This window comes from Neodiprion pinetum, chromosome 3, assembly GCF_021155775.2.
Source record: "Neodiprion pinetum isolate iyNeoPine1 chromosome 3, iyNeoPine1.2, whole genome shotgun sequence".
Lineage (NCBI taxonomy): Eukaryota > Metazoa > Arthropoda > Insecta > Hymenoptera > Diprionidae > Neodiprion > Neodiprion pinetum.
In genome coordinates this window covers 5,087,955-5,098,936 of record NC_060234.1, presented here as the reverse complement: position 1 = coordinate 5,098,936, position 10,982 = coordinate 5,087,955, and the positions used below count along the sequence as shown (strand labels likewise).

Below are 10,982 nucleotides of genomic sequence, written 5' to 3'. Positions count from 1 at the left end.
CAATAATCAAAGATATAATTTATTCATTAGTGTTTCTGTGATAGTCGAAGAGAAGTAAAATTAGAAATTGGGGTGCAAATATGAGAAAACGTACGTAAACAGAGCGCGTGCACTGTTTGAATGTTTTTTTTTTCTTTTTTTTTTTTTTTTTTTTCTTTGTCCTATCAAGACAAAAATTGCGGAACGTTATAGTTAATGTGGAAAGATTGAGCGGGGAAAATCAGCATGACGAAAATTACTATTGCTGCATTCATTAGTTATAACGGCGTTGCAAACTGCGCAGGTTACATCACATCCTGCTTAAAGCTTGGATGATGAACAGAAATTGCAATAATTTTGCACGTCACCTTCCGCGGTCACGTTAACAATAAGTGTATTGCACAAATGTTAATACGCAGATAAGTACAACAAAATGGTCGCATTCGAGATATTTTTTTAAATACATGTTTCCTGTACACGTCAGATAACCGTGCATAAAAATTTCACATCGATTGACTATTTTATACTTTTATATTCACGGAGTCACGAATTTTGTGAAACCTTTGATGAATTATTTTGCGATACAGAGAGTACTTTCACAGTTTGAAGATAATGCGAATTACACGTTGTTTAAATATCGTCAATTACGCGGTAGTTGGTTTCTTTTTTTTTTTTTTGTGTTTGCATAATTCTGGACAAATGAAATATTTTTATAAATATAAAAGAGGGTTTACGATTCATTGACGTTCATTTATAAAATATATTGTTTATTATACATATAAGATATTATATTTCTCGCTTAATTATATCTATCAAAATATGATATTATTATTATTATTATTATTTTTATTACTGAAAGGTGCGATATAGAGCATATTTATGTGTATGCGTGATGGGTATACAGGAATATAAACGTACTACTACCTATAGTTTGTATTTATGTTTAGTATACAATGGTATTTGCGCGAAATGAAACGCATATACGTTAATAATTGTTTCGGGTATGAACGAATCAGGGACTCGGATAATATGAAAATGAAACATATAAATTCACAAAACAGAAAAGAAACAAATCAAAGGTCTATACATACCTATTGGTTATTTACAACCACCGGTTAATATTAGTCGTATTTTTGTTTTTTTGGTGTTTTTTTTTTTTGAGCTTAGCATATATATACACATACGAATACCCATCAAAAATTAAACTTTACACATTATACATTATGCCTATATTTGCTGCACTTGTTGTATTTAAATGAATACACAAATACAGGTGAAACGTGTGTTTATACGGAGATTAAAACACACGTAATAATACGTATCGTATTGCGGTACGAATTTCTTTTCGATTGGTTTTAATTTTTTTTTTTTTTTTGTCTTTAACATTTCACACTGTGTTGTTTGACTCGTTTCACATTTCTCGTTCTCTCTTCTTTTTGGTCGTTTTATCGTTACTCAATGCATTTTCTTTCCTTACCTCATCGGTCATTCTGTATTAGATACGTAAATTAATTCATCGATGACAAGTAGGTAGAACGTAACATGTAAAGTAAATTATTATTTTTTTCCAACAACATCGTGGTTCATTCCCGTTAATCGATCAAGGAATAATCATTTATACGTACATTATATGGGCTACCGACGAAGATTTGGTATGAGTAAAAAGGAAGAAAACTAATTATCGTCTTTATTTAGTGTAAAATAGAATGAAATAAAGACGCAAAACGCGTTTTAAAGTAAAGCGAGGTAAGGATTGTTCCTACAAGAATATTTACTACAATATAAGAAAAGTATAGAAAAAAAAAAAACGTTGAAACTTTTCTTTTTTTACAGAAAAATTCCATTTATCGGAATTTAGGAAGTACCGCGAGAGAAATTACGGATTGAGAGAGAGAGAGAGAGAGAGAGAGAGAGAGAGACACATGTAAGTAGCAATTGTATAGAAATGTAAGCTCATGTTATACATAATATAATTAAGGCGATACTATACGATCACAGAATAATTAATCCAAATTAATAATTGACGTACATGTATAGCGGCTTACATTTATAATAAAGTATTGGATAGATTTCTAAATTATTATCATTATTATTATTTTTTTTATATGAGTATATAATAATAATAATAATGATGATGATGATGATAATATACATAATATACATGATATAAAATATGTGGAAGTTAGTTCCTATAATTTCTATCGTCGTTATTATCTCTATTTACCTACCTTATAGTTACATAAATAATAAATTGTTTCATTTTCTTCGTTTCTTGTTTTCCTTTCTTTCGTCGCTAGTTTTCTATTTTTAACGGTATTTTTCGTATTTTTTTTCTTCTTCGATTTGGTAGGATTGTATGACATACAAGAGTTTAAAATGTATGGGCATGGCGAATTATCCATCTATCTAAACCCGGAAGTATGATAAAGTGTGATACGAAACGTGTCTAATAATAGTAATAATATTAATAACAATAACAACAATAATAATAATAATAATAATAAACTTGCACATCGATTGTTGATTCTGAGCAACGGAACAGAGGGGAAGAAAAAAGACAAAAAATTAAATATAGTAAAAGAAACAATAAGAAAGAAGGAAGAAAAGAACAGTAGCCTTGGTCAAATTACACTTGGACTTGAAACGATACCCTCGCACAGTGTGACAATATCAAACTCCATTGTATAACATGAAATAACAATATAATTTATTTTTTATAATAATTATATCACAATATAGCTAGACGTTAAGCTTCACCTGTCTTCGTTAAGCTGTTCAACGTATCGTCTATAGTTCGGACTTCGCAATCCGTTCCTCTGCAGTCCCTGGTTCTGGTACAACTCGTCGATTTCATCTTCGTTTCGCCTCTCCTGATCAGTGAGAGCAGAGACATTGTCTTTGCTGTCGTGCGGACTGTCAACTTTGTACAAAATATCATGGCACAGCGGACAGCGATCCTGAACGTACAACCACTTCCTTAGACAAACGCCGTGGAAGTAGTGATTGCACCTGGTTATTTTAGCGCTTGACATTTCCTGGTAGCAAATAGCGCAAACGTCGTCGAGCTGCATAAGCTGCTCGGTCCTCGCCTCTGGCAGCGAGTTTATCTTGTTCACGGCCGTTCTCCTCTTCATGAATACGCTCCATCCGGCCTTTGCTTCGCACCATATGTTGAAGTAGGCGTGCACACACATCATGACTGCTCTTATTAGTCCGCCCGACTCGTACACGAGGATCCATAGGCCGTTGAAGAACAGAAAGATCCCGAATGCAAATTCCACGGTGTTACCGAAGGCGCGTATGTAGTAAACGTAGTCGTCCAATTGTTCCCAGAACGTGTGACGGCACGCGTCGTAAAGGAACAGCGAGTATATCGCCAGCGATACGAGGACTTTTACTATAACCTCTATGCTAAAAGCCGAGACAGCGAGCAGCCAAGTGCTGACCGAGTATTGCGACCACAGCAATACGAGGAGATAAACCGGAAACATAATCAGAAAGGCGCAGACCAACAGTGCTCGGAAGTGCCTGTGAAGAGCGGGATTGTGCGACGCGCTCAGTGACATCAGTAGAGGATTGACTATATTGTGAACAAAGTGGAGAAGCGCTGTGAACAGGAGGCAAAAGTTTCGGCACAATCTTACCAACCGCATTTCTCTGTCCAGACTGGTCAATCCTGTTTGGAGAGCCAGGATGTAGAAAAGAATCGCCGATACCGTTCCGATGCTCTTGCTGTCCTCCTCGTCATCGTTAAGTAATATCCATTGGAAGAAGCAACCGATGTAGTGGCAGATGAACGATATCACGCTCGTCATTCCTAGAACAGCTGTAAGCGTCTCGCAGCCGTTTATCAACAGAGTCCTGACCATCACGTAATACGTGAACGTATCTTCCCCGTAGTGGTTTCCCATTATTTGTATAACTTGCTCGCCCACTCTAAGCATCCAAAAAATCCGCAGAACGCAGGGCACGTTCAGCCGACTCCATTCCGCCTCCACCAACGCCGAGAGACCGTAGCTGCTGATAAACGTTCGAGCGTGCTGGTAACCTGAGTATATGATGCGACCCATCGCCACCGAGTTGTACCAAATTACGAACTTTGACACTGCGAGCGGAAGCAGGGTTGCGAAGACTGGAGCATGGTTCAGAACTGTAATCTGTGAAACGAAATTTCTAACTGTTAGATGGTAAAAGAAATGCCAAACCGATCATCTTCGTTTTGTTGATAAATTTTCAGGAATGGTTTCAAGGCTGATGCTAAACTTATTGGGCAAAGAAAGTGAATATAAATCGAGGTGACCATGCTAGTCCAAATGTCAACCGTTATTCGAAACACACCATATTTCAATTTCTCAATCGTAACTCACGGGTATCGGAAGAACTGCGAATATGGAAGGAGCCATGAAACTGAAGACGAGAGACTTCTGTATAATGGAAAATCTCGGAGCAAGGTGAACGTAGCAGAAGATAAGGGCGAGAGTGCACTGGAGGATGTAGTTCCGGATGACAACGACTCCCGGTCCGTCAGGATTCAGCACCTTGGGTATATCCAGACACAGCACATCGTCCAGGATACTCGTCGCTGTCTCATTTGCGGTGGCGTACCAGATGACCGCCTTCATGGTGCTGACGTTCGACCAATATGACACGAATATCACACCGACCGATATCAGGTAGAGGTAAACGACGACGAGGTGTTTCTTTTGCAGCATAATGCCGCAAAGTGCTGCCTCGCATGCTGGAATAGAGAAATAGAACGTTGCCGAAAAGGAGAAACAAAAAGCGACGAAGCAGCGAAGCGATCTTTCCACGAATCTCTCTATAACTATACATAAGGTAGTTAAAATCATCCAGTGATTTAACGTGATGTACAACAAAACTGAAACGGTTATTGATACTTGCATAGCTACTGTTTGCATTTCTTTTATGCCTCATTTTGATAAAAATACTTCCTTTAATTTGACCTTCTCCTTCATAAATTTTCTAAGCGAGTAAATACCTTCTAAGTGACTTGCAAAGTCAAGTGCCCCACATAATTTATTCATTGACCTGTTTCAGTTACCGCTTTTAAAAACTACAGCAGTGAGCCAAGTTTTAATCGTTGGTTTTACATAGAACGGAAATAACTGATAGCAGGTTTGTAAAAGGGTAACCGATAATGAGGATTTTTTACTTTGGCTCCTTACCTAAACAGCACAAGACGAATTTAAAGAGCGTGAGTAAGTACGACTGGTAGATGTGCTGACTCAAGTTTAGCTGGTGGAGCAAACCGACCTCGGGTGTAATGCCAACCAGCGAACCAACAATGGAATCAGGAACGCTGACGACTTTGAATTCATTGTTGACGTCTTCAAGGACTATGTTTTCGCCGGGCAAGCCAAGGCCGATCCTGAGCAGTTCGTCGATAATGAAAAGCGGCGGAACCCTCATAACGACATCGGCGAAATTAAGCGCCTTATTTCTAATGGTGGTCAACATATTTTCCAAATCTTTAAGGACGTCAGGAAGGTCGACTATTTTGCACTTTCTCTTTCCTTGGGTAAGGCTACTTTTTTTTTTTATTATCAACTCTCCATACTTCCAGTCTCTCCCAGATTAGCGAATTTTCTTGTCTTTTTTTTTCTTTTATTCTATCTAGTTTCACTTTCTTCCGTATGATAATAAAATTTCTACAGTTTTCCCCACGACGATACTTCGGTTTAATCGAGAATTATATTTTCCTCAAATTTTGTTAAATTAATGAACCCTGTTGTCATAATTGGCACGGTTACGCTGAGCACTTTCCCTTCGATTTATTTCACAACGATTTTGATTATTTATTAATTTGATCAGTCAAAGGTCGCCTGCTAATTTATTTATTCATGTATTTATGTACACAAAATTCCAGATTATTAATCGAGGTTACAAAACACGCTGCAGTTCTCAGCCTGCCTGCCAGCCAGCAACACCAGCTGCGCATCACCAACCAACCAGCAGGTCTTGACTTTTTAAACTACATGCTATGCAGCAACAGATGGAGCTTGCTGCCTGCGGTGAAAAACTTTCAACCGTACAATAGATGTTTTTTTATTTTCGTTATCTTATCGCGTTAGTATAAATAAAGGTTATTGACGAACGAGAGAACGAAAACAAAAGGGAAACGGAGAAAGAGTTTTAGTTGATAAATACTTTACATAATATACATCGATTTCCTTATTTATTTCTCATATGACGCATTTTTTATTTTTTTTTACACCCAGCTCGCATCGCCCGTTAAAATTCTATTTACACGCCGAGTTTGCGCCAGATTTTTCGAATAGTTATTCGTATACAGTCTCGAACTGCGATATGTGCGTGTATGTTATCTTCGCGGAAGATTTCGCCGTCACGATCCGTTTACTCATTCTCATATCGCAGACAAATGAACATGTATCAACCTTTTACGGACGGGCAAAATTTCAGTTAAAATCGACTTTGTATTAGAACGTGATATTTATGTATGATTTCAATGATTTGAAGTTCCCAACCTGACTGCTGGATGATATATCGACTAGCCCCGCCGTTAAGAGGTTAAATAATTTCCACTAAATGCACGAAATATTCGTGAGGACCTGTGGGTCCGCGATCGATCACGGGATGGCGGTTTAGTGTGGCGAATCAATTTTGTTCACTCCAACTAGCCAGCCTGTCAAACCCGTCGATTTTATCTTGCAGCAGCTGTCTGTGCAGCTGATGTATACCGCGGTGTTTGTAGCATATAGAGAGTAAACACAGCCGCCATAAATAGCTGTCACTTTGCCGTACGTACTTCTTTTTGACCGACTGAAACGTCACTCGTTGCAATTTGCCGGAAGAAAATAAAACTCACATTTAGGAAAATATTTGCACCCGGAAAATTATGATTCATCTTAATGAATATTTTCACTTCAAATCACTCTGCTACTGATAAATTATTCAATGTGAGAACGGAAAATCATCCGGCAATTCGGTTATTTAGTTTTTCCGAGATACTTATTTTTGGTTAGTGACAGTTCGGAGTCACGTTCATTCCGTCGGTAATTCAGTCACGTACTTTCGCCCTGCGTTTCATAACCGTATGTTCTTTATTGGTTATGTTTTTCAGTCACAACTCACATCTGACGTTCAGTTTCGTTTGCACTTTATCTCCGTAGTGATAATCTAAATTCAAACGTGGAATCAAATAAACAAACTACAGTGTGAATACTTTCATTCCCTGGGGGCGATGGGAGAACGAAGTGATCGAAGTTCACCTCCAAAGGTGATTGTTTCATTGTTAATAAGCCATATTTACAGGTTGTATCAAATGAGACTAAACGTACACCTGTTAGTTTACATGCAACTGTACCACGGTGTGCTGTGATCTAAAACTGTGTTACTCGTATCATTTTTGTGTACTTACGTTCATTCGATATTCATTTAGTCATTGTAACATGACAGAGATCCCGAAGAAGCGCCAAAACACACAGCGATTCCGAATCGGATGATGATTACCAGCCTTATATTCCTGTAAAGGAGCGCAAGAAGCAGCAGCTTATGAAACTTGGTAGGCTCGGCCAACTTAAGGAGGAAGGATCAAACGGTTTAGCTGGAAAAAGTAGCAGTGAGAATGAAAAAGATGACGGGGAAGACGACGACGGGCAAGTCTGGGGCAGAAAGTTCAACATATCTTTACTTGATCAGCATACGGAGCTCAAGAAATTGGCAGAGGGTAAATTGCATTGATTCTGATCCAGAAAAATTACGATATTACAAATTTGTGCGTACCCACATTTTGGATTTGATTTTAGCAAAAAAGGAAAGCGCCATGGAGAGGCAGCTGAAGGAGGAGGAAAAAATCTTGGAGAGTGTGGCTGAGAACAAGGCTTTGATGGGTGTTGCTGAGTTAGCCAAGGGAATTCAATACGACGATCCGATCAAGACGAGTTGGCGTCTTCCAAGGACAGTTCTCGGTTTTGATGAAACTCGCCACGAGAGAGTCAGAAGAAAACTGAGGATCCTCGTCGAGGGTGAAGACGTACCACCGCCGCTAAAGAGCTTCAAGGAAATGAAATTTCACAGGGGAATTCTGAACGGTCTTGAAGCCAAAGGCATCAGCAAACCTACGCCCATTCAAGTACAGGGGATACCTACTGTGTTAGTGAGAGTTTATCAAACTCTGTTAAAGACAAAACACGCAAAATTGTATCATCAAGATTGAATGAATTTAGTTATGACGATTCATTTCTTACAGATTATCTGGTCGTGATATGATCGGCATTGCGTTCACTGGAAGTGGGAAAACTCTCGTTTTTGTTCTGCCATTGATTATGTTTTGTCTGGAACAGGAGACTGCGATGCCTTTCATGCGCAACGAGGGACCATATGGTAAATTTTAACGTGAAATAACGTGTACATCTTAATTTGTAATTGATTTTCTAAAGCCTACATTCTCGTGTTTTTAGGATTAATTATTTGTCCGTCAAGAGAATTGGCCAAACAGACTTACGACATTATTCAACATTACACAAAGACTTTACGACATGCTAATTGCCCAGAAATTCGTAGCTGTCTCGCGATTGGCGGAGTTCCCGTATCCGAATCGCTGGAAGTGATAAATAGGTAAGGACAAATATACCGATGAACATTGTTACCGTATTAAATCTCGAAAAACACGGTCATCAGAATTTAAAATTTAACAGGGGTGTGCACATAATGGTAGCGACACCGGGCAGACTGATGGACATGTTGGACAAAAAGATGGTCAAACTGAACGTTTGTCGATACCTTTGCATGGACGAGGCTGACCGAATGATAGATATGGGCTTTGAGGAAGACGTGCGAACAATATTCTCTTTCTTCAGGGTACGCAGAACCAAAATGACCACAAGTTTTATAACTCCCTGCAGTAATTCACTCATTTTTTTTTCTGCTCTAGGGCCAGAGACAGACCCTACTATTTTCGGCTACTATGCCTAAGAAGATTCAAAACTTCGCTCGTTCCGCGCTGGTAAAACCGGTGACGATAAACGTAGGAAGAGCCGGCGCAGCTTCGATGAACGTTATTCAAGAAGTTGAGTATGTGAAGCAGGAGGCAAAGATTGTTTACCTACTCGAATGCCTACAGAAAACAACACCGCCGGTATTAATATTCGCCGAAAAGAAACAAGACGTCGATGCGATTCACGAATATCTGCTTCTGAAAGGTGTCGAGGCCGTCGCCATTCATGGTGGAAAGGGTGAGAGGATGTCGATATTTGATTTTGAAACTAGTTGTTCACGATTTTTATTTTTATTTTTTATTCTGAAGAGTCACTGTACCATAAATACTTCACCATTCCTCCACAGATCAGGAAGAGAGATCGCGGTCGGTAGAAGCATTCCGCGCCGGGCAAAAGGACGTTTTGGTTGCTACGGACGTAGCGTCGAAGGGTCTCGATTTCGCGGATGTGCAGCACGTAATTAATTACGACATGCCCGACGACGTCGAAAATTATGGTAAGTTTCTCGCAGTCGGAGTAAAAAAATGCTTAATCCAATATTACAAATCTGAATATTTAAGTGGAGTTTTCTGATCTCGCATTTTTTTAACTTCAGTCCATCGTATCGGAAGAACTGGTCGATCCGGACGCACGGGAATCGCGACGACGTTCATAAACAAGGCAAACGACGAATCCGTCCTGCTCGATCTGAAACATTTGCTGATGGAGGCGAAACAGAAAGTACCGCCGTTCTTGCTCGAGCTTTGTTCCGAAAATGAGAAGTACTTGGAGCTCGGAGGTGAGTTTTTCGTACGCATAGTCATTCGTTGTTCGGTGCTTTAAAAAGAATATCAAATATAATACTATGTCAGAATAGTGTTTATATATACCTACAAATTTAAACAGCGCTACTTTCTTTACTTTCGATTCAGACGAACGTGGCTGCAGTTACTGTGGTGGATTGGGTCACAGAATTACCGAGTGTCCGAAACTTGAAGCCATACAGAACAAGCAGGCGTCGAACATCGGTCGTCGTGATTATCTGGCCAGCAACGCCGCTGACTATTGATTCCATACAGTTGAAAACAACAAATTTTTATGCATCGAACCCCTCATTTTTAGCGTTAGCTATCAAATGTATGTGAATTTGTACAGATGTGTAATGTAACAGGACTGACAATTTAAGCGGAGTTAATTAGATTTTTAATTATTAAAATGCGTTAATACGAAACCGTGTGTCATCTCTTCAATTTATGTGTCATGCTTGCCGACTCCTTGCTGTTCCATCCAACAAGTTACGAAAAGAGGGCGCAACCCTCGCTGACAACGAGCGTAAGTACAAGTTATAATAAAGCGTTTCGGGCAGAACGGAGCAGTCGCTACAATTCATCAAGCTGTTGGAGGTTTGAAAAACTCGGGTTGAATTACAAATGCACGAGAAACTTTATCAATCTAACAATAAAATCTTGATTTTGGTTAAACGGTGAATTCTCATCTCAAGTTTTTCGACGACGTTTTTTTAACAATTTTAAATCAATTTCTGGATTTATTTGAATTTGTAGAATCATTTTACAAAATACTTTTTTACCACAAAGATTTTACATTCGATTTTACACGCCTTGCTACAACCTATCCGCTTTACACTGTTGTATGTAATGTTGCGGATAAACAGGGCGAAAAATTTTCGTTTTATCTATAAATGCGATATTTAGAAATGAAAAAGTTTTCTTCGAGGAAACTGGTATTTAACGAGCGGTACCAAATTACAGATAATTTTCGTTGTATATAGGAGAAAAAAAAATAGAGTAGGGTAATTATCATCCGCCTTGAGCTCGAGAAAGGCAAAGTTTGTAACTCGAGGAATGTTTTTTGGCAGCCGAAGCGAGCTTTTTGGCACTCCCGGCAGCGAGTTGAACGGAGATAATAATTAAAGTGGATAATCAGAGTAAGTCTTGTCGGAGATTATTGTTACGTTAGGGTGGGACGAGGAGGCGGCGTTGGGCGGATAAGGAGTATGAGAATGATTATAAGTCAAGACGCCAACCG

At 39.0% G+C, this 10,982-nt stretch overlaps 2 protein-coding genes across 3 annotated transcripts in view; one reads left to right on the top strand and one right to left on the bottom strand.

The window, feature by feature from the left end:
* Positions 1-1,059: 1,059 nt before the first annotated feature.
* The window catches only part of Trc8 (TRC8 ring finger protein), an 81,939-nt gene continuing 72,016 nt past the window's right edge, over positions 1,060-10,982 (bottom strand). The window contains exons 1-3 of one of the 2 annotated variants that reach the window (XM_046617194.1): positions 5,166-5,457; positions 4,347-4,717; positions 1,060-4,136 (exon numbers count right to left, since the gene is read on the bottom strand). In XM_046617194.1, coding sequence (XP_046473150.1) covers positions 2,733-4,136; positions 4,347-4,717; positions 5,166-5,457 — 2,067 coding nt within the window. In that variant the 3' untranslated portion in view covers positions 1,060-2,732. Of the gene's footprint in view, positions 4,137-4,346; positions 4,718-5,165; positions 5,458-10,982 lie in introns of those variants that run through there. The other variant, XM_046617195.1, reaches the window with a different exon arrangement.
* On the top strand, positions 6,659-10,167 carry abs (ATP-dependent RNA helicase abstrakt). The gene is made up of 10 exons (XM_046617196.2): positions 6,659-7,237; positions 7,417-7,687; positions 7,767-8,112; positions 8,210-8,343; positions 8,421-8,577; positions 8,658-8,820; positions 8,894-9,194; positions 9,304-9,453; positions 9,553-9,735; positions 9,869-10,167. The coding sequence occupies exons 1-10, from the start codon at positions 7,202-7,204 to the stop codon at positions 10,003-10,005; spliced, it is 1,878 nt and encodes a 625-aa protein (XP_046473152.1). The 5' UTR covers positions 6,659-7,201; the 3' UTR covers positions 10,006-10,167.